Below are 22696 nucleotides of genomic sequence, written 5' to 3' on the forward strand. Positions count from 1 at the left end.
TTGAAGAGGTCCCACAAGCTCAAAGATGTAATTAAAAAGAGCATGAAGGATGAACATGCAAAGGATAACTGTAGTGATATAGTAATATATAGTATATATATAGTAATATATATATAGTAGTAAATAATTCAATCAGATTTTAAAAATCAAGGAAAATTCATGAGTCCATATGACTACTTAGAAAATAGAAAGCCAGAGCTTATATTTGAGGTGGAGTTTAACCCATTTTTGGTTATTCCATTTCGACTTACTCTCAAGATTGGTGACTGAAGGGAAAAAGTAAGTTTTTAACCTTCTCTTTTTAGTAGGAACTGTATTATAGGGTAACCAACTTTCCCTCTTGAACTGGAGCTATAGTCACAGAAAGATAGCAGCTAATAACAGAAGGAATGATGGAAATTAGAAAGGTGTCACTGATAACCCTCTAAGAAAAAGATGCAGGCAAGTATTATCAACTGGTGTTTAGACCATTCACTAGGAACATGGTTAATAGGGAACTAGACATTTGTACAGTGCCAAAGTAACAACACAGTTTCTTTTCTACTAAGAAGGAGAAAAATATAATATGATTATCACTCTACCCTAGTGGTCAATCTTACCAGGACTAAATGGCAGTTCAAAGAGATGCATCTCCCCCTGATACAATATGAGATGTACACCATCTATGATATAACTTAGCCAATAGTGTTTAAATTGCTTCACTAAGTCTCTACCTCCAAATTTATAGCAAACAGGAATAAAGGGAACAAGTTAAACAATAATGCATATAACCAAGTGAACCAAACCTAGGAAAAATATTCTGCCGGTCTGGTCACTTCAACAAATTAATTCATGAACAACAACAATAAAATGAAAATTAAAAAAAAAATTAAGGAACCATGTTAGTATAACAGAGACTCAGGACATAACCAGATGTAATACAAGGTCCATAATTAATAATTAAGAGGGGGAGCAGCTTGGAAAAAACATTACTGATCCAGTCCAACTCTTGAGTTTGCAGCAGATGAGAGAATGAAGGCCCCCCCACCCCGCCCCAGGAAAGTGCCTTGCTTAAAATTAAAAGCAACGATACCGAGAACTCGGGTTTCCACCTACACCCAAACTTTCCCTATCATACTGGCTAACTACTTATCTGACAAGGATACATGAAACACTAGGCAAATGGAGAAGTATGCAGCATGATTAAAGAGAGAGCAAAAGTCTGGGGCTGGAGCTCAGGAATAATTTTACCTGGACAGGTCCAGGCTGTGAGGCACTCTGGCCAGGTCATTAACCAGTCCCTTCTTCAGGAAGAGTCGAATGATGTTGTTCATGCCGTTGTGTTGGGTCTTGGCTGTTGCACTGCTGTAGAAACTGGAGGTGGAGGGGCAGGACTCCATGATAGTACTGATGATACACATCACTGCCTGAAGTCTGGGAGAGAAGTTTGACATCTCTTTCATGTGAACACAGCCCATTCTTAGGCCAAGTCTTCACTAACTTGCTTCAGATAACCCTCTTCCCTTTGTGCTTCCGTCTGGAAGTAACATCTAATCAGGTAAGAACTCACTCCCTGGGTGGAGGCATTCTTCATTTTCTTCAAACATAATTTAAAAAAGTAAAGTTGAATAACCTCCACTTTTTGCTTGAAGACCCTAGTAATATAAGGAAACATCCCTTTTTTCCCTCTAAGTCATTTACCTACTTTCTCCAAGTATCATTAGTCCTTTGGGTATTTTGAAGCACTAGAACTATCTGAGAACCAGAGAATGTACAGTGCCAGTATGACCAGAACTCTTGTTCAAATGCAAGGAATTCCATGGGCCAAGAATGGAGTTAGGGGGTGCTATTGCTTATCAGCACTAAGTCAGGCATGGATTTTACCTGGCATGTTTCTCTGTACTCTCAGCCATAGCCAGTGCCCTTCCCAGGGCTGCTTTTACTTCATTCACAAGGGCCACCTGGGCATCTGTGCCACTCCCTGAGGCAGCCAGGCTTGCGAGGAACAGGCGGGCCAGCGCCGGTGTGTCCTTGTCTTCTGCATTCTGGGTATGCGGGAGGAGGTGGTCCAAGACAAAAGCTAGCACACTGCAGTCCTGAAAAGTCATTAATCATGGCATTTATTCATAAGCATAATTATGCCATACTGTTTGCACATCAACAAGATGCATGCACACAGAACTGATCCTCACTCAGTTAATGATTATCAGGCCCACTTTATACATGGAAAAAACAAGCCTTAAAGGTGCAAGCTAAGTGAGTAACAAGTATAGGTTTTATGCTTCCAAATTCCGTTCATTTCTCAGAAGTTTACATATCTTCATCAATCTGAGGCCCAAAGAAACATGGCTTGCACAAATAACTTAAGTCAGTGGTGATGATTCAAGCCTTGATTCCTAATTCAATGCTACAATTACTCCACAGTTTCTAATAAATTGTAGTAGTACTGAAACCTATAATGTGCCCAGGACCCTGAGCTAAAAATTGGCAGGGGATGAGAAACACACAGCACAGTCACAGATATGGATATGCAGAAATATTTAATGCAGGGTTACCTAAAATAGCAAAAAAAGGCCCAATAATAGGGGAGAAAATTTAAGTCAGACTCCTCAACCTCTAAAAATGATTTCTGACTTGATAATTCTGTATCTTAGAAACTTAGCTCTGTTGTCATTCAAGTAGATTTTGGATCAAAACATACTGGCAATTTTGGAACTAGATACAAATGATGGTTACACAACACTGAATGTACTAAATCCCAAAACTGTATACTTTAAAATGCTTAGTTTTATGTGTATTTTACCTCAATTTAAAAAATGCATTGAAGAATTCTAGGCACTGTGAAATTAGATAGGGTGACCCTGGTTAAGACAGAACTACTAGAGATAAAAAAAATCCCCAGTAGTGAATAAAACACAAAGTTAAAACAATATTGTGAATAAAAGTATAACATTATCAGTAAAAACTGGAATAAAAGCCTTGTAATTTGCATGGCAATTCCTGAGTGGAATCATGTATTCATGACTGAGTGGAAGGAATATGGATTTGAAACCACAGATCTGGGCTGTAATCCTAGTCCTGCTACTCTGCAGTGTGGTCTTGAGCAAGCTTTTGACCCCTCTGAGTCTTCTCTTTTTTCTCTTAAGGACAGCAATACTAACAACCTTGCAGTGCTGAGGGGAGGATTATCAATAGTATCTGTAAAGCACCTATGAGTATCCAGCACCCAGAAGTAGGTCACTTGACACATATTAAATTGCACAAATTAGCAATTAAATGTCTTATTCCACAAGTATGCTATTATTATAACTACAACTGGCATAAGCTTTGAAATAGATGTCTAATGTATATTTAATACACACACCATAAAGGACTTATATCCAGAATATATAAAGAAATTAGAAGAAGTAAGAATAAGACTTGGACACTTCACAAAAGAGAATATAGCTAAGAAAGACAGGAAATTTTAACCACAATACAATACCAGTATGAACCTATTAGAATAGTTAAAATGAAAAACAGGAATACCAAGTACTGGCAAGGAGGTGAAATAATCCAAACACCTATAGGCTGTGCTGGTAATTATATAGACTGACATGACTGCTCTGGAAAACTTGACACTAGTTGCTAAAGCTTAACAGACCACCAGCAATTCCACTCCTATGCATATACCATCCAACAGAAAATACATGAATTTATGTATGAATTTATATATGTAACACACACACAAAAATCAATGAACTTACATTCACCAAGACATGTATAAGAGTGATTATAGCAATACTACTTTTTAATACTTCTAAAAGGAAAACTAGCCAAATGTCTGTAAGCGCTAAAATGAATAAGACTGTGTTACATTCATATAATGAAATTCTATACAGCAATGAAAATAAACTACAACTACACATAAAGATGAATCTTGCAAACATGTTAAGCAACAGAAGCCAGATATAGGAGGACATACTATAAGATTCCACTTATATAAAGTACAAAGTCAATTTATGAATGTAAAATAATGTTGAGTTTATGGAAGTTCAAAGGAGAAGGGGAGATGTGCAAAGATGTGCATGGGGTAGCTTTTGTGGGGGTTCTAATGTTTTATTTGAGTGGTAGTCATCCAAGAAAAATTAATTGGTGAATCACTTAGGAGTTGTGTATTTTTGTATGTATTTTAAAGCTTGGATTAAGATAAAAATAGCTTAAAAATGGCAGCTACTTTCAGATTCTTTGTCTGCAACATGATTGCCTTTGTTCTACTCACACCCTTTACTGCTTACTAACCATAAAATAACTATGTGACTGCCAAAATAAAGTCTCCTTTGTGAAAAACCCTCCTTGGGCACCCCTCTTACATATATGGGAACATGATATGGTTTCTTAAAGTGACCTTTCACTTGAAAAATACAACCTGAAGATAATTCTGTATCAGGACATATAAAATATGACTTCATTCTTTCCCATGCTCTACTGATGAACATTTAGGCTTTTATATTCTATTTATTACCAATACTGTTACCACATCAGGTGTCTTTGCTCAGGTGTGAATACATCTGGAAGATAAACACCAATATTGTGTATTTCATTTATTCTCCTGTCTCCTAGATACCTTTACGTAGGTGACCCACAGATACCTCTCATATTCCACATTTTCTCTTTGAACCATTTCCTCTTCTAATGAAAGATAAAAAAACATAAAACAAGAAACATCTCTTGAGTTCTTGATTTCACCTTTACCCTCCAAATCCAATCTCATCCATTTCTACTGTTAAAATCTCTCTTCAACTCATTCATTTCCCCCTCTAATTTCATCAAGATCCTATATTACCCTAGATGACTATATTAGCAGTCCTGACTGGTCTGACTACAACCTTGCCTTTTGCAGTCTCTACTAATGCAGACCAAGTGATTTTCTACAAAACAAGTAATAAACTGTAATCAGCTCATTCCTTGGCAAGTGAGCCTGATGGCTCCAAATCATGGAAAAAAAAGGTGAGCTCATTAACGTGTCTTAAGAGGCCTCTGCCTCTCAGCATTGGGCTAGCATGCATGGGTTCCTAGCAAAGTATCCAAGACATAGCAGGTATCCAAATGATGCAAGTATCAAATATTAAGCAAAAATTAGAAATATTACCTCTTTGATCAGCTCAGACTGGCCCACAGTGTAGCTGTAGTTGGCAATCAGGGTAGCAATACCAACATAGGATCTCACCAACTCTGCCAGAAGCCGAAGAATAGTGGAGGTGGGCATTAAAGGTTTGCTGCCCTTGCCTTTCTGCTTGCCTTCCTCAGAGGCCCGGTCCCCTTCTTTATCTTTCTTCCCATCCCGAGACTCCTCCGGAGTTGACACTGTTGAAAAAGAGCCAAACACTGGTTCAATTCCACACAGGAATATTGGCAAAATCAAGTCTTCGGGGGAAAGGATATCACTTCAGGCTACTAGTGCAAATTGAACACCCTCCTCCTACTGCAGTAGAAGGACAGATAACTAAGATGGTCAGGTTTCAGATGTAATCTGTGGATACAGTATGTTCATACATCTTCTGCCATTTCCCTCCTCTTATAATGTTCCAGAAATACAACAGTGCATGTTACCCTCACTAGACAAAATTCTTTAAGTGCAGGGAACGAATCTGATTACACCAAAATGAATAGTGTAGCTATTAGTATATAGTCCAACACAGCTTCCCTGGTGGATCAGTGGTAAAGAATCCACCTGCCGATGCAGGAAGCATGGGTTTGATCCCCCGGTCAGGAAGATCCCCTGGAGAAGGAAATGGCAACCCACTCTAGTATTCTTGTCTGGAGAATCCCATGGGAAGAGAAGCCTGGTGGGAGATAATCCATGGGGTTGCAAAGAGTCAGACATGACTGAGCGACTAAACAAAAACACAGTCTGTCACACAGTGGGCAATGATGTTTCCCTTGAATGATAGTACCATCATCCATACTATATACTACATATGAGCATTAAGTCCCAACAAAATGAACTAACCAATATTTTATTATTAGCCTTTTAAACTTATCTCCATGGACTAGTCTGGTATTAAGGACAACATCTTAACTTAGATTTCAAAGCTCTTTCCCGTCAAGAAGCAGCAGCTCTTGAACTGTCTCATCCACAGGACATTTCTAATTCTTGGCAAGTAGCCAATGGGCTCTGTTGAAGCTGCTAGAAAGCAAGAATCCACCATGCAAATGTTATAGCTAGAAGAGTGTCACTGGCACCAAGGTTCTATAATTAGTCTTAGTGGAAGCTACCAAAAGAAATATATGCAGAGGTTTCAAGAAGAGAACTAAAGGATGTTACCATAGCAACCACTACTGGGTTAAGTTACAATTCCATTGGCTTTATTTATTCATTGTATTTCCTTTTGAATTGCAGTGTAGCACAAAATTGTATCAGTTACAGGTGTATAATACAGTGATTCACAATTTTTAATGGCTATACTTCATTTATAGTTATTATAAAATATTGCTTATATTCCCTAATATATCCTCATAGTTTAGTTTATACCCAATAGTTTGAATTTCTTAATCCCCTACCCCTATACTGCCCCTGCCTAATTCTCCCCACTGGTAATCACTAGCCTGCTCTCTGTATGTTAGTATGCTTCTTTTGTTATATTCACTGGTTTTATTTTTTAGATTCCATGTAAAAGTGATGTCATACAATATTTGTATTTATCTTATTTAACTTAGCATAAGGCCCTCCAATTCCATCCATGTTGCTGCAAATAGCAAAATTTCATTCTTTTTGATGGTCAGTTCCATTAATTTTAGCATATAATGAGGGGTGGGTACAGGGTCAGGATGCCATACTATAAAATGGAATAGAGCTCAACAAGAAAACAGGCATGGGTGAAACGTTGATACAGAAAACTGGCCTGAGCCCTTTGGCCCAGGATCTTTGATTTACCTGGCTCTGGTCATTAATGGATGCTCCTTAATAACACTGTTGTGCCTATAGCACCAGCTCTCACTGGGGCATTCAAATGGCAGTCTTCTAAAGACCCTATAGAAAGCATTGTAATTTCTGGAGCCGGTAGCAATAGTAAGAAATGAGGCCTACAGTCCTGAGTTGCTGGCTCTAAGGAGATCTGCATGTATTCCTGCATTCCTAAAGAGTATAAAGACTTAATCTGGTCTCAGATAACTGGGATGGACCTTTTGTTTACAGAATGCTGAGCTCACCCCCGAGAAAGTTCACTTAGGCAAGTAAACATGACAATTATGCCTGTATTCCTCTACTGCCTGTCCAGGACACCCAGTTTCTTCAAGTTGTCCTCTCAAGGAATAAGAGCAAAAGAGAAAAGTGAACCCATTACCTTCTCCTTGGGATACCCCAGATGCGGAAGTCTCAGTGGAGGAACCATCTGCAGCAAAGACCTGACTCTATGGAAGAAGAAAACTCCTGAGCCATTATTAATTTCAAAGACAACTGTCCCCAAGTGGCAGGACTCCTTTTCAGGGTACTGGTTGTAAATGTTATTGACTCTCTTTGTCTATCTTTTAACCACATTTCCCATCTATATACTATAACCTGTGGGAAGGTATCATTATATACAGCCACTAGAAGACTGGCAGAAAAGAGAACAGAGGAAGATGAGAATGAAAAATGAATTAAAGAAACATTTCTAATCCAAGGAGAAAAAAGAAAATCCCAGGGACAACCCAATCTTCATTTTTAGAAAATGGATAATTTATAGATACATCAAAATTAACACCTTTGAAATATTCTTGGCATAAACCCTTTATCCTGTAATAGGTACCAAAAAGAGAAGGAAAATTGAAGGTTGGAACTGACTTACATTAATGGAAAATCCTGTCTGTGCATCAAAGTCACTGCTCTGACGGGTAAGTGACCGGTACTGCTGGTATACGTCATCACCCATGTCTTGCAGGAGCTGGCCAACCTCTTGAGTCATACCCCCTGGTTTAGGATCAGATTTGTCTGCTAGAAAGACAAAAACAAAACAAAACTTTTTACACTGTGCAATGTTAATGCCCATCTGGAAGCTTGGTCATTTTCCTCCAAGTTGCTACAACTGTATACATAGTAATATTGCTAGGCTTTGATCGAGAAATATAGAGAGAGCATGATTGAAAGCCTCATTCTATCAATAGTTTTGTGATTATAGGCAATGTAGTCTCCTCACTGTCCTTAGCTGTCACTGCTAAGCTTAAATGAACATACCTGACACTTTGCCTAGTACAGTGGGAAGTCAATAAATGGATACTATAAATAGGTAGATTATTATTTTTTAGGGGGGAGGAGAGTTCAGGAGGTGGGTAAAGGTTTTCCAATTGTGGGAAAAGCAAGAAGCTTTATAAAGATCAGAGTACTGTATAAATGAAAAGCACTGAAGTAAAGACTCAGATTTTCTTGACTTGCTAAATGCACTACTCATTAACTTTTGGCAATTCTGTGGGACCTATCAAATAAGTATGTCATGAATAAAATCCAGAAGTATCTGACTGGAATAGAACCTTGGGTTCCAAGGAATTCATTTTTCACTTTCCCAGTACTTAAAAGCAGCACCTTAACTCAGGACAAAAGATAGGGATGGTGGTCTCAAAGGTCAGGAAGCCTAGCCACACCTTGTAATATTGGGCAACAAAGATGTTTTATGAGAATGAAAACATTAGAGATGACTTGGTATTTTATTTTCAACATGCTCATAAGATGCTATTATCTCCTTTTTAATCTTTGTTCACTCTTGCCTGTATGGGATGTAGTCTTATATAAAAGATTTGGGCAATCTCCTTATTCTTATCATTCATTTTTGTTCTTGTTCAAACATCAGTCGTGCCCAACTCTGCAACCCCATGGACTGCAGCACGTCAGGCTTCCCTGTCCTTCACCATCTTCCAGTTTGCTCAAATTCATGTCCCATTAAGTTGATGATGCCATCCAACTATCTCATCCTCTGTCGCCCCCTTTTCCTCCTGTCCTCAATCTTTCCCAGAATCAGGGTCTTTTTCAATGAGTCAGCTCTTCACATCAGATTTTGCTGAAGTATTGGAGCTTCAGCTTCAGCATCAGTCCTGCCAATGAATATTCAGGGTTGATTTCCTTTAGGATTGACTGATTTTATCTTCTTGCTGTCCAAGTGGCTTTTAAGAGTCTTCTACAACACCCAGTTCAAAAGCATCAATTCTTCGGTGCTCAGCCTTCTTTATGGTCCAACTCTCACATCCACATATGACTACTGGAAATGCCATAGTTTTGACTATATGGACCTTTGTCGGCATTTTATCATTCCTTGGTCATATCCTTTTGTCAGACTATTACTATTCATACTGTGTAACTATTAAGTTCTTTAGAGAAGGGGGCTATGTGTCTTATTCATCTTGATTCCTAGAGCATGGGGAAATAGTTGAGTGCTCACTAAGCCATGGGTTGGTTAAAGTGACCTAACCAAAGTGCCAGCCTCCTCAGATGGGCTAGTTACATACCTTCCTCTGGAGCATGGTATGCAGCCAGGGCATTTAGCATGTCATAGATCACTTCCTTGATAGTATCAGGAATGACAGGCAGAGGTGAGGGCTTCAAAGGGGTTGTTTTCACCAGCTGTACAGCATTCGGGCCTTTAATTCTGAGATTCTCAAACTCATCATCTGAAGCTAAGTCAGAGTGAGACAGAGAAAAATCAGTCAATAATAAACAGATACCTACACATCTGGTAACTGATAAAGACTAAGAAGTGGAGGGCCACTTCCAAACATTGTTCAAGGAGTCTACTTAGAAAAGCTGGCTTTTACCTTCCCTAAATCCCTTAGGATTTAATACAGCAGTATAAAATAGTAAAAAAAGAATACAGGATTTTGATTTGGGGACATTTGGTTTTAAAATCAAGTTCTGTGACAGGATCTTGGCCAAATTATTTCAATAAACTTCAATTTTCTCGTTCTTGAAAATTTGGGGATTAAAAGAGACCACGCATGAGAAATGCCAAGCACAGGCAGAGCCAGGCTGGGGCTCCCAAAATAATTAGTCCCTTTCCCAACTTTTAATTTAAAAAAGAAACCAAAAATCCCCAAACCCCACAGAAAAGCTGAAAGGTTAGTACAAAAACATCCATATACTTTTCATCTAGAATCATTTTCCACTCCTAAGTATGTCTACCCAAATCTAAGGATCAAGGATATTTTCCTATACAGCCAGAATACAATAATACTCAAGACATTTAACACAGATACAATTATATTATCTTTTACACAGTAAATACTCTAATTTCTCCAAATCTCCTTTATCTAGAGTCAGCATCCCATTAAGATTGCTGGTTTCTCTCATCTCCTTTTATCTACAAGATCCTTCCATTTTTTCCCCCTTTCATGACATTAATATTTTGGAAAAGAGTCTAGGCCAGTTGTTTTATGGAATGTCTCAAGTTTGTACCCATCTAATTTTTTCCTCATAATTATAGTTCAAATATTTTTGGCAAGAATATACTAACGATACAGCATACTTTCTACTGCATAAGTCACATGTCCACTTATCCCTCAATTATCACTCTACCTATAAATCAATCACTCTATTTGTAATCCCTGTTGTCATATCAAGCTAAATTCTTGGAAGGCAAGGACTAGACTGAATGAGTTCTTGGCATCTCTGGCAGGAATTACTACAGGGCGAAGACCAGAGAAGCTACTGAACTACCTCTGAATTGACCCATTTGATCAACAAGCCAAACATCCCACTGCCTGCCTAAGGAAGTTTTCCAAGCTACAGGCTTCCTCACAGAAAAATTTTTGAGTTATACTAAGCCACAGATCTCAATGTCTCAAAGGCCAGGAGAATAGTAAACTTACCAGTTCCTGAGCCGCGAGGGGCTGGAAGGGCAATGCGGATACAGCAGTTGGCCACTTCTGTGAAAATGTCTGGGTTGCGGCATGCGGCTGGTCCAAGGACACGAAGGATGTAGTTGATCTCCCGAGAGCCAAGGCTGCCAGATACAACACCAGAAGTAGTGCTACCAGCTCCACTTGTAGCTGCTGAGCGAACAACCTAGTAAAGAGGAGGACATTCCTGATTAAAGACCGCTTTCTAAAACAAAACTGCATTCCAGAAGAGTTACCAAGGATTAAAATACCAACCAAGCTCTCCCTCAAGACAGTGGATGAAAGCCTTTTGATCTTTGGGAGGAAGACACACTTGGGTCTTTTGAATTTTAGTCCTTCACAATTCAAAAAAATGTGGCTTATAAAAAAGTTACAACATTCAGCATACCCCCAAAACTATCAACTATTAGACTAGACGATATGCAATCCTTATAGAAACTGGGAAACATATCTAGATCACTGATCATTCCTCCAAATTAAAGCTCCCAAATTTACGTGCCAGTTCTGAGCCTTCCCACATGCCGTCCCAATTTTAAATCAGAATAGTTCAAACTCTAAAAATAGGTAATACTGACACCCACTTTGTATAAGAACAAAACTAAAGTTTCAAAGTCAATCATCAGTCTTGGATAATGACAGCCAGGAGTATAGGTTTCTTCAACTAAAACTTGTTAGTAAGGGACTAGGATACCTTTCACCAAGTTCATGTTTTAAAGATCATTCCCTGTAGGATTACTTCACCCAAGAGCCTATTTTCCAAACACTGTTTTTTCAGGTTGTAAAAGTACAGTTGACCCTTGAGTAACAGGTCTGAACTGGATAGGTCCACTTATATGCAGATTTTTTTCCCAATAGTAAACACTATAGCCATACCCTTCAGTTTAGCATAATAACCTCCATTATCTTGCCTGTCAGGCTCCAAATCGTAAAATAACTCTCATTCTTTAAATACAGAAAAATGCAATTCCACTATGTGCCATTGTTTATTTATTCTGTCCTTTGTAGGACACTGGATGTCTAGTCTTGATATTACAAGCAGTTCTACAGTGAACATTCTTATATATGTACCTTGGCATACTTGACTTTAGTTTTCAGATAAATTCTTGGCCACAGAATTTCTAGGTCAAAGAGTATCTTAAACTGACAATACCAAATTACCCTCCAATGTGGTTCTATCAATTTCCACTCCTACAAAAAGTAGGTGTATGCCTAGTTCTCCACTCCTGTACCTGCAGTGGATATTATCAAGCATTTACATTTTGTCACTTGATACATTAAAACTGCCACTGATATCCCTTCGTTCCCTATACCCTCAAATAAAATTTCCTTTAAGTTTAGAAACTTTTCTGTCATCCAACAAGAACCTATATATTTTTTCCTAGCATTTAAAAAGTTGTTTAAGCTTTAAACATTTTAAAAGTGTTTTTAAGTCAGAATACTGTCTGTGTATACAGTTGTTTCTTCTCTGTTGGGCTGTCTCCTAACATTGGATCAATGTACACGCTGTCTTTAACAGTCCTCCTTCTTTTGGCTTTGCTCCTATCAGGTGAAATCAAATAAGCTGGCTGAGGAAGAATTATCTGAAGAATGTGAGATATATACTCATATACACAAAGAAGTATGAAGTGGCATCAAAATAATTTATACCTTTTGATCCAATTTCTAAGCATTTATAAGAAAAACAATCATAAATGTGACAAGGCTATGCACAAAAATGTGAATAGCAACACTACATATAAATGTGGGAAACAATGTTCCAAGAGAGGAAATTGGTAGTGAAGTTCAGTAACATTCACCTGGTGACTGCTGACAAAGAATTAGCAGAGGAAAGAAGAGTCTGTAAAGTATGGTGGAAAAAAAGCCTTACTAGTAAGATGTTAGCCCCTAACCCTTCTGTTGAAGTCTTAAGATGATGTCATAAAAATTTTTATTTTTGTAATTACTTTCTTCTATTGCTTTATGTGTTTCCTAAAATTAACATATAAACCTCAGTTTTCATGTGCACAATGTGTATTTGTAAAGAGCTTTTCCTAGTCATAAACATTCCAAAAACTTTACTATAATCAACGCTTGAATATTGTGGGGGTTAGGGGCACCAGCCCTCCATGCTGTTGAAAATCCACGTATAACTTATAGTTGGCTCTCCATATCTGAGGTTCTGTATCTGCAAATTCAACCAACTGATTGTGGTAGTACTTTAGTGTTTACTATTAGAAAAAAATCTTTATATAAGTGGACCTGTGCAGTTCAAATTTATTATTCAAGGATAAACTTCATTTTTACAAACCCCAAAACACAATGGTTGGAAAATAGGCTCTTAGGTGAAGAGGATTTTCTGGATAAGAGCTATCACTAGTTTAGGGGTAAAAAAAATCCTATTTTCTAGTACTTTTTAAATGTTACTCAATGGGATTATCTATCATATCTAAGCAAGCACCTGAGGACACAGCTGGGAAATTTTGCTGGGCAGAGCATATATATAACACATAGCTATATACCCAAAGAAGAACCAGAAGTCGATCTGTTCTGAGACCAAGGAGAACAAAGTATGATATAAAGCTAAACCCCACTGGACACCAATGACTCACCTTTTCCATGGTATGGCGCAGGGTGCAGGGGTCCTCAATGATGTGTCTTAAGAGAAGGGTAACCAGGGGAGTAAACCCATTGAAGCCTGAACTCTGGGTCAAATTTAAGATCATGCGAGTACTCTTCAGCTCTGCAAACATCATGGCATATTTGTGGTCTCGGGTGAGCCTCAGGCATAGGCGAAGGGTGGCATGCAAAGTGTCTGGATCCACAGGGACGCCTAGCATGCTCACACAGGCCCGGATTAAAACAGTCACCATATCCTCTGTCAGGCCCTGGATCAAGATCTCCCCAATTTTTGTTTCTTCCAGGCTTGTCTCCTTTTCAGTATTTGTACTGTCTAGGGCCAAGGGGGTATCTACAAATGGGAAAAGTAAGTGTTCAGACAGTTAACTTGACATTTCCTTCCATCTTCTCCCTCTGAAGTAACCAAACACTTGGGTGCTATTAAGACAAACATACCAAACACCAATTCAAAGACCAGATGAAAAAGGATATAAAAACGAAAACTATATATCTTTAAGTCACCAAGCAATCTGAAGGGTAAGAAATCACTCATGATGAAACTGGTCAGAATTTAAGCCATAAAGGCACATTAGCTTTATTGTAAGACCCTCCTTGAAAGATTCAAAACTGAAAGTCCATACCACTGGTTTTATTTTCTTTACGTTTGATATCCATTTCTTTGCTTTCTTCCAGTGTCTTCTCTAGTTCCTGTCCATTGCTGTTTTTAGAATTTTTATTCAATCGGGGTACCCTCAGGAGTGTCAGCATCACAGGACGCCGGTTCCCTGTTTCCTCATTAACCTAGGAATTCAAACAGACAAAAATATCTCTATAGAAAAAAGAATTTTAAGGGGAAATGGGGGAATTGGGACTCAATGGCAAAATGCTGTAACAGGAAGGAATTTTGGCAATTTATCCCATCCCTATTATTTACAGAAAGAAACCCTGAAGGTTCTAAGAAAGAAAATGGCATACACGAGGCCCTACAGCAAGTTATGAAACTTTCCAGTAGAGCAGACACCATATCCCAACAACTCCCTAATCCTTGACTGAACACTTAAATTGATTTCCAGGTGGGACAGTATCAAATTGCGAAGACTCCTGGCCTAAAATATAGCTTTAGAAAGACTCAGTTCTCTGAAAACTATACCCCATTTAGTAATGGTAATACTGTTCTTATAACATATCAGGACTGCTGGTTCGGGAAGAAGCAAATGGAAAGGCATACTTGGCACATTCCCCTCCTTCAATCAAGTTTATGGCATCGAGAGAACATGTACCTGTACCATTGTAGTGAACTGGACAGTGTATCTTCTTCGGCCTGCAGTGAAACGCACACTTGTCTCTCCAGATTTCCAGGCAGAATCAATAGTGCTGTTGTTGCTTGCACTGTAACTACACCAACGTCCAGAGCGGTCATCAAACCAGCGCCAGTTGTTGTTGTTAGACTGTAGGTACTAAATATAAGAGCATAGAGTTTTACTGTATTTCCTTATAATGTTGACTCTTAGAAGAAACAGTAATTTCATCAGTGTTCATTGCTAAAACTAACCCAGAAAAAGGAAATATACCGGACATTTATTATACTTTGCAAACCGAGAGATAAGTTTTCATATATCTTATCCCTCACGTCCCTGAGGTTCTCCATAGGAACAAAACACTCTCTACTCTTATCCTGTGATCCTTTCCTTTTGTTTCCAACTATATTCCACAGAAGGTAAACGTTATTTTAGATGTACTGAAACAAAAGTTCTGTTTCTGAGAAGGTACTGAGATGATGTGGCATATATAATTTTTATATAAGGAGCACTTGCTTTTGGAGGAACTGTTGCACACTCAGCCCTTCACATAACAGAAGAGCCACTCCTCCTTTGGAGACAACACACATCTTTAACATTCACTTCCAGGGTAAATTCTCGGACCTTTTAGCAAGCAGCTCCATAAAAGAAACTAAATTCTAACTTCCAATTCAGAAGAGAACTCTAATTATCAAGATCCCTCAAGAGATTTATGCCTTGATCAGACAGCTTTACATTTTTTTTAATACCACTATCCCATATTCTCTTCTGGTCTATTCTTGCCTCAAGAAGCTCAGCTGTTCTGCTCACCATATACACGGTATATAAAACATATACTGTTTTATGTACCTTAGTCATTTGGGCTCTCCTCTTTGAGGAAATGGCTGTTTTTTCATAGAAATCAATCAGGAGCAACACTGGAGTGATCCACCTAAAAAAGAAGAAATTATTTACTCTGGGCAAACCAGAAACCTGTGCAACATGGGAAAACTTATCTTGATTTTATCAGGTACAATTTTCAAACTATAAAAGGTATCCAAGACTCATCCCATACATGCCCCAGGAAACTGCATGATTCAAGTCCTAAACTTAAGGGCCCAAAGGCCCAGAGAAATAGAAATGAAACCAGGAGAGATACAGGGTCACTCACTTTGGGGTCTGGACCTCCTTTTGTTCCTTGGCGGCCTGTAGGCAGGGCTGAACCACTTCCAAGAGTTTGATTAGGACATTAAGGATGCCACTAGATTCAACCACCCAAGCACAAGGTAGCTTCAATTCCTGATTGATTAATCAAAGAGAAAAAAAATACCAACTTCTACTCAGTTTCAAGGATTACTATGGTAAAACAAAAGTGAACACTAATGGAATTGGCTGAATTCAAATTCCACTTCCACCACTTACCAGTGTGATCTGAGATGTATTATTACTTAAATTCTCTAGGCCTTAGTTTCCTCTTGGGTCAAAGGGAATAATAATGTTTATGTCTCCAGGTTAATTGCCAACACAGTGTACATTAGTACGTGCTTAATGTGGAAACTATTACTAGTATGATTAATATCATTAAGAACTGTCATCTAGGCTAGCTTAAAAGCTTCTGATTTACAGAGAAACTTTCTAATCATCCAAGATGGAATAATTAAACACAGCAACAAAGTTAAATAGTTCCTCTTACAGGGGCTACATAAAGCATTATTGATGTAACAGGAAATCACTGGAAATAATTTAAATAAATGGCCAACAATAGGTGATACTTAAACTAGGGGACATTGAAAAGATGGAATAATATATACATGATATGGTAAATATTCATAATATAATACCTGAAAGAACACAAAACTTCCTAAACATTCTGATCCTGAATGTTTGAACGTATAGGAAAAAAGACCAGAAGAAAGAGTGTCATTTGTGATTTTTTTTTAAAGGGGGAGGGGCTCATGAGTAATTTCTCATTATAATGTTATTGGGGACCCCAGCATTCACAACTTTGCAATCTTTCCCACAAGTATCTATTCACAAGTGTTATATAATAAGAATCACCACTTCCATTATAAAGGAAAGCCCCAAAATTGTAGACATAAAGTGTGACACATTATTGTACTTAACTCCAATATGCTATAAAGGGTTTACTCCATTAAATCCAGGTTTTACCATTAAACATGATAAGCTAAAAATGAAGAGTCACTTGTTCAAGGTTAGTTGCCTCCTAATTCCTACGTTGGTTGGAACAAGAACATGCTTTACCTCAAATAATCTGCTGATTAACCAGGTTAGAAAGACCAGTTAGATTCTATTTGACACCTATTACCAAATTCCATATCCTACCCCACTGCTAGTTAGATTTCCTCAGAGAAGCCAAAAGAAATCCACAACTTACAGTCATTCTAAGTACCTTCTTCTAATTACACCCCATCCTCTAGTCCTGTAAGACCCAATTCAATTGACATTTGTTCTGAGAAGCACTTCTCTTATTATCCAGACGTCCCTGAACTCAAGATTATTACCATTCATGTAGCACAGAATGCTGTATTTTATACTTAATTATGTGCATTACTGGGCTTCCCAGATGGTGCTGGTGGTAAAGAACCTGCCTTCCAATGCAAGAAACATAAGAGACACAAGTTTGATCCCTGGGTCGGGAAGATTCCTGGGAGGAGGGCATGGCAACCCACTCCAGTGTTCTTGCCTGGAGAATCTCTCGGACAGAGGAGCCTCATGGGCTACAGTTCATAGGGTTGCAAAGAGTTGGACACGAGTGACAGCACACACGCACACGTGCATTACAGCCTATCAGAAACTGTAGACTCATGAAATGCAGACATGTCCTACATTTCTCTATACCTTCTACAGTGTCTCAAATGCTAGGTGTTTGATGATTCTTTGATGAATGAATAACAGGGACCAAAGGTCTAAATCTTACCTCAAAAAGCAGTGTTAAAAGCAAGATTCTAGTGGCCAAATTAGAGGCCTGGGGTAGAGTGGCCATCTGACTGATCCACTCTGATACAGTTTTTGTGTCACTTGTTGTCAGGGGAAGAGCAGCTTTGATCAATACATCAGCAGCTTCCCACACCTAGAAAAGCAGGAAAGGAGCCAAGTTAAATAACTGTAGATAGAGTATGATGAGGTTTGTCAAAACATTCTCAACCTTGTAAAATACCCCCTCCACCTCTAACACATTCGTTGAAGGAGACTGGGTAAATATTAACATATTTACTATAGGCATTTGGTGTCTGTATCAAAAGATGTATGTTATTAAAGAAAAGCTTCTAAAAATTATTTTCTTAAGACTAGATTACAAGGAGTCTAAATTCTAAGTTTAAACAATGAGTATTTTAAAAATTTCTGGTGCACATATACAGTCAACTCTACACAGGTTCTACCCACTTTAAATCTTTCATTATACCAGAGAGGAAAAAAACAAAACAAAACCAAACCTCAGCATGTTAGAAACATTGGTCATGCTTTAGTATGCATGTTGAAAATCCCTTGTAATGAATTTTATATAATTGCTCCTTTCTATTAAGGTTTAAAACAAACTTCTATAAGTTCTTGATATAAAGATAACTAAAGATTGGTCATATCGTGTGGGGAAGAAAAAGCTTTATCCAGTTTGACTTTTACTCCTGTGATGTTTCCATACACTAAAATTATGTTTAAATATATCAGTTTTTAATTTCTTCCTGTCTCTCAACTTAAAAAAATGTAGAAAATAGGATTCCAATGATTTAAATAAATACATCATAAAAAAAGTAAAGGAAATATAACCAAAATGTTAACTGGCTATGGGGGAATTTAGGGTGGTTTATTTCTTATTCTATTTCAACACTAGCATACATTAATTTCATAATGAGAAAAACACTGCTTAAAAAAGACAAACAACAGGTCACAACTACTGATCAAAATGGGGACTCATTTGTCAAAAGATTATTACATAGGAGGAGAGGGAAAAACATTTAGTTAGTTCAGGGGGCTTAATTTGGCTCAAGAGTGAGAGACATTTTTGACATTTTAGATGAATCTAAGAAGTGATACATAGAAAAAGAGAGCTTGTTTTTTCCTTTCAAAGACTTTCTGGCCCCTGGAGAACTTACCTGATTAACTACTTGCTTCAGAATCATGTCTCGATAGTCTGCTCCATTTCGTTTGATTGCTGTCATGATCAGATCACACACTCGGTATACAGTGTCTGGCAACTCATCAAGAAGGTGAAAGCAGCCTGGCAACATTGTATCTGTGAAAGTGTGGAGCTCATCTTGCTCCAATGGATCAGCATCCTGGAACTTCTCTAGACATTTAGCCTCTTCCTCTTCCTGCTTTTCTCGAGCTTTCCGTTCCTCCTCTTCCTTTCGGCAAGCAACTTCCTAGAGGCAGGCAAGGAACAGTGAGAGGATATGGGACAGTTGAAGGAAGAAAGTGAGGAGACTCTAATAATGTATCTGCCCTACCACATAAATATTCTCTACCTTCTCCTCAATCGGGTGGTACATTCATTAGGGTGTGGCAATGAGTATAAAGGCAGCTAGACAGGCTAATGCAAGACAGCAGGACACCTCCAATCCTCAAAGTGCTGGAAACTTATTTGCATCATTTGACATCACCTCCCACAAAAATCATTTGTAGACAATTGTCTTGCATTCTCTGCAGGTAGTAATTATTACCTAGATTCCAAGGTAATAAAGACAGCCAAGTTTGGCCTAATGAGCACTACCAAGTACATTTTGGGCCTCTTATTTGACAATAATATTAATGCTTCATCTGTTTCACATAAAGCTTCAGGTCAATGTAATGTAGACTAGCAATGGCAAGGTTGGGATGAATGAGTACTCCCATGTCTTTGTTTAGACTTTATTTCCAGCAGTTACCAAACAGTAATAGCAGAATGTTCATAGAAACACTAAGATCACTGTGTCAGACCCTCTTGGAAGCCCCGTTTCCTAGTTACCTCAGGTGACTCTGCTCTTTGATCCATTGGGATATCCTGTCCCAGAGACATGGCAATCGCTCTCATCATCTGGTCCTCTTCAGACATACTCAGATCCTAAAGAGCAACAAAAGAAAATCCAGCAACCACACATACCCCAATCATAAGGAATCAGACATCCTGGGCTCAAACTTTAGAGAAGAACAGAGAGGGCTCTGAATGCTGCTCTGTAGAATCAAATTCAATTAGGCTTACCTGGTCACCACGAGAACAAGAGGGAAAAACCACAACAAAACTAAACAGGAAAGGATCTTCAATATGACCACCTATTTGGCATTTCAGAAAAGAGAGCCTCTCCTATTACTTTCTGCCTATGGATAATTTAAGAGTTCTTTTGCAAAGTCCAGTAAAATTTGCCTGACTAAGAGAGAGAAAGCTTCTGCTCCTTATATTCTAGAGCTGTAAGAGTTAGCGTGTAAAGAAAATATTGGCATGGAGAAGTAAAGCACATTAGCAGCCATACCAACACCCTGAGAGATCAGAGCCCCTGAGCCAACTCACCCGAACAACTCCTCCCATGATCGGGGGAGGGTGGGTTAGAAGGTACTCTGTGGCCTGCTCCATGGTACTGGTGTTCAACAGGGCCTCCATGGCATGTTCCCTTGTGAAGCCCATGTCCATGAGCTACAAAAAGAATGCAGGATCTCAAAGAACCATGGTAAGAGAGAAATCCAAACACATTGTAAAAAAAAAAAAAAAAAAAAAAGAGGAATCCTTTTAAGATGGAGACAAGTTTTTCTAACTTCATATGAACTGAGAATATTTATAAAGCTAAGTCAGTTAGATAACATGAATGATCCTTTCTGCATGGTGCTTCCATACCATTTAAACAGAGCTACATAATGAGGCAAGGAGTCAAAGTGATTCCCAATTCCATCCTTCAAGAAAATTCAGCTAGATGGTCATTTTCCTTAGCAAGATTATTCTAAGACTGAGACTCACACATGGAAGCAAAACTTGGTCCCACTTTTCTTGAAGACAGACTGGCAACATAACAAGAGCCTGAAAAACTAACCCAGGAAACCTACAACTAGGAAATAATCATGAGATGCATAGAAAGATTTGTAGAGAATGAAGCTATACACCACAGCTTTACAACACCAAATAATAAGAAAATCAACATATCCAGTAATATAAGAATGACTAAGAAGTAAAAAAGACCTAGTTTCTTAAAGACAGCAGTATAAGTCTACGTTCTGTATGATGCTGCTAGGTAAAAATTAGGCACAAAATTAAGTGATGAAAATAAGGATACAATGATTATCTTGTGTGGCATCATTATGAATGCCTTTAGAAAGTATTTTGGTATATTTCTAAGTTTTCTTAAAGTGAACACTTAACTATTATAATAAAAATGTGGCATGTACATACAGAAGACGTTTGAACAGGATTCTAGATGTAATGCTGTTTGAGATTGAAATGTCAGGATCATAAGGTGCATCCCCTCCCCTACTTCTGGCCTCCAACTATTTTAAATTTAAAATATGAAAACAGTTTTGTAGGTGAGTAAGGTTTCCAAAAGCTCTTGTTGGAAAATAAATTTGGGTCACAGTGTCCCTTCTCTTTACAGATCCATCAGAAAGTAGCTTAGAACAGTTTGCCTCCAAAGAACATAGCAGCCACAGTCTACTGAGAATACATAAAAGAATTCCAATACTAAACAAGATGCTTGGGAGGACACAGATCTTTTACCTATTAGGAGTACTGAAACGACACTTCAGCTTTCTCGGGAGAAAAAGTAAGAAAGAGAGCAAATTTAAACCTATCTCCTAACAGGACTGGGCATTTAGAAACTTAGAAACCTGACAGACCACAAACTCTCAGGTGCAAAGTCTGGGCCCTGGAGTGTGAGGTCAGAATCCCACCTGTTGCAGTTGTTGCTGGTTGACTTGAGGTTCCCGGCGAGAGCCACCTTCTTCTTGTCCTGTATCCTCTTCTCCTCGAGATCCCTCCTTTTCTTTGCTCAGTCTCTCTCGAATCACAGGTTCTCCTCGGAGGATGTGGCACAGGATGGCTAGCATGGACTCAGCCATTCGCCCACCATACACTTTCAAGGGTTTCCGGTTCCACAGGTTCTTGATGCAAGTAAATGCTGCCTGTAAGTCATTTGAAAAGCTATGTGAAGACCATTTTGTCTCAATTCAAAACCCCAGGAAAAATAAGTCAAAGATCTGTGAGACAGTCCTTCCACAATCAATGCTAACAACAAAATTTCAGGCAGTACTGAGGGGGTCCAAGGAAGCACAGAGAAGGGGGCATTAAACCCAACCTAGAAGTTGCAATCTAGAGTTTACAGTTCAAAGGTTTACACCACAGAAAATTATCAAGTGGTCTGCAATGCATTCTGCAAGGCAGCCCTATCTCGGAGTAGGATCCAGTGGTTCTCCACCAGTCAAATTATTTCACTAAGTAGGACAAAAGAGGGTGGGAGCTACCTAGTTGGCATGAGAAATTACTCTTGGTTTTAGAATGCTGAATACTCACCTTCTGAGTTACCACAAGGAAGCGGAGGGCACTGAACTGTGGAAAGTTCTGAACACCTCCAGGCAATTTGGCAGGCAGTGAATGTGGAGATTCAAGCACAGTGGTGGGATTTACCATCTTCTCCACCAGCATTAGCCAGGCATCTAGGAATTCTCCTGTGCCATCAGGTAAGTCTGAATGTTCTAATCCCTCAGCAACAGGAACTTTTCCTCCCATAGACAGAGCCCAATTGAATGTTCTAAATTCAAATAAGAGAAAATGTGAAGATGGAATATTAGTATTTTAGATTGGGGGTGGGGGGAGAAAGACAGGGACATATTCAAAAGCTTCCCAGTTCCTCTTCTTGGAGATACTGCTTCTAGTCTGTCCAACATTTATTAGCTTTACTCTTTTCAAAAAATTCTAGTATAGTTGATTTACAATGTTGTGTTAGTTTCTGGTAAACAGCAACATGATTCAGTTATATATGTATTCTTTTTCATATTCTTTTCCACTAATAATTATTACAAGATGCTGA

General features: G+C 38.5%; 1 protein-coding gene across 18 annotated transcripts in view; it reads right to left on the bottom strand.

Annotated features, from left to right (window-relative positions):
* The window catches only part of HUWE1 (HECT, UBA and WWE domain containing E3 ubiquitin protein ligase 1), a 157029-nt gene that overhangs the window by 30294 nt on the left and 104039 nt on the right, over positions 1-22696 (bottom strand). For 16 of the 18 annotated variants that reach the window (XM_061410226.1, XM_061410215.1, XM_061410228.1 and 13 more), the window contains 18 exons: positions 22180-22417; positions 21561-21791; positions 20197-20319; positions 19657-19752; positions 18806-19075; positions 17632-17784; positions 15865-15992; positions 15564-15645; positions 14697-14873; positions 14058-14217; positions 13410-13768; positions 10792-10987; positions 9436-9603; positions 7788-7933; positions 7305-7371; positions 5111-5325; positions 1864-2075; positions 1231-1413 (listed from right to left, as the gene is read on the bottom strand). In XM_061410226.1, the coding sequence (XP_061266210.1) occupies positions 1231-1413; positions 1864-2075; positions 5111-5325; positions 7305-7371; positions 7788-7933; positions 9436-9603; positions 10792-10987; positions 13410-13768; positions 14058-14217; positions 14697-14873; positions 15564-15645; positions 15865-15992; positions 17632-17784; positions 18806-19075; positions 19657-19752; positions 20197-20319; positions 21561-21791; positions 22180-22417 (3204 nt within the window). The remainder of the gene's footprint in view (positions 1-1230; positions 1414-1863; positions 2076-5110; positions 5326-7304; positions 7372-7787; positions 7934-9435; positions 9604-10791; positions 10988-13409; positions 13769-14057; positions 14218-14696; positions 14874-15563; positions 15646-15864; positions 15993-17631; positions 17785-18805; positions 19076-19656; positions 19753-20196; positions 20320-21560; positions 21792-22179; positions 22418-22696) is intronic. The other 2 variants (XM_061410224.1, XM_061410230.1) reach the window with 2 other exon arrangements.

Source organism: Bos javanicus, chromosome X (assembly GCF_032452875.1).
Source record: "Bos javanicus breed banteng chromosome X, ARS-OSU_banteng_1.0, whole genome shotgun sequence".
Taxonomy (NCBI): domain Eukaryota; kingdom Metazoa; phylum Chordata; class Mammalia; order Artiodactyla; family Bovidae; genus Bos; species Bos javanicus.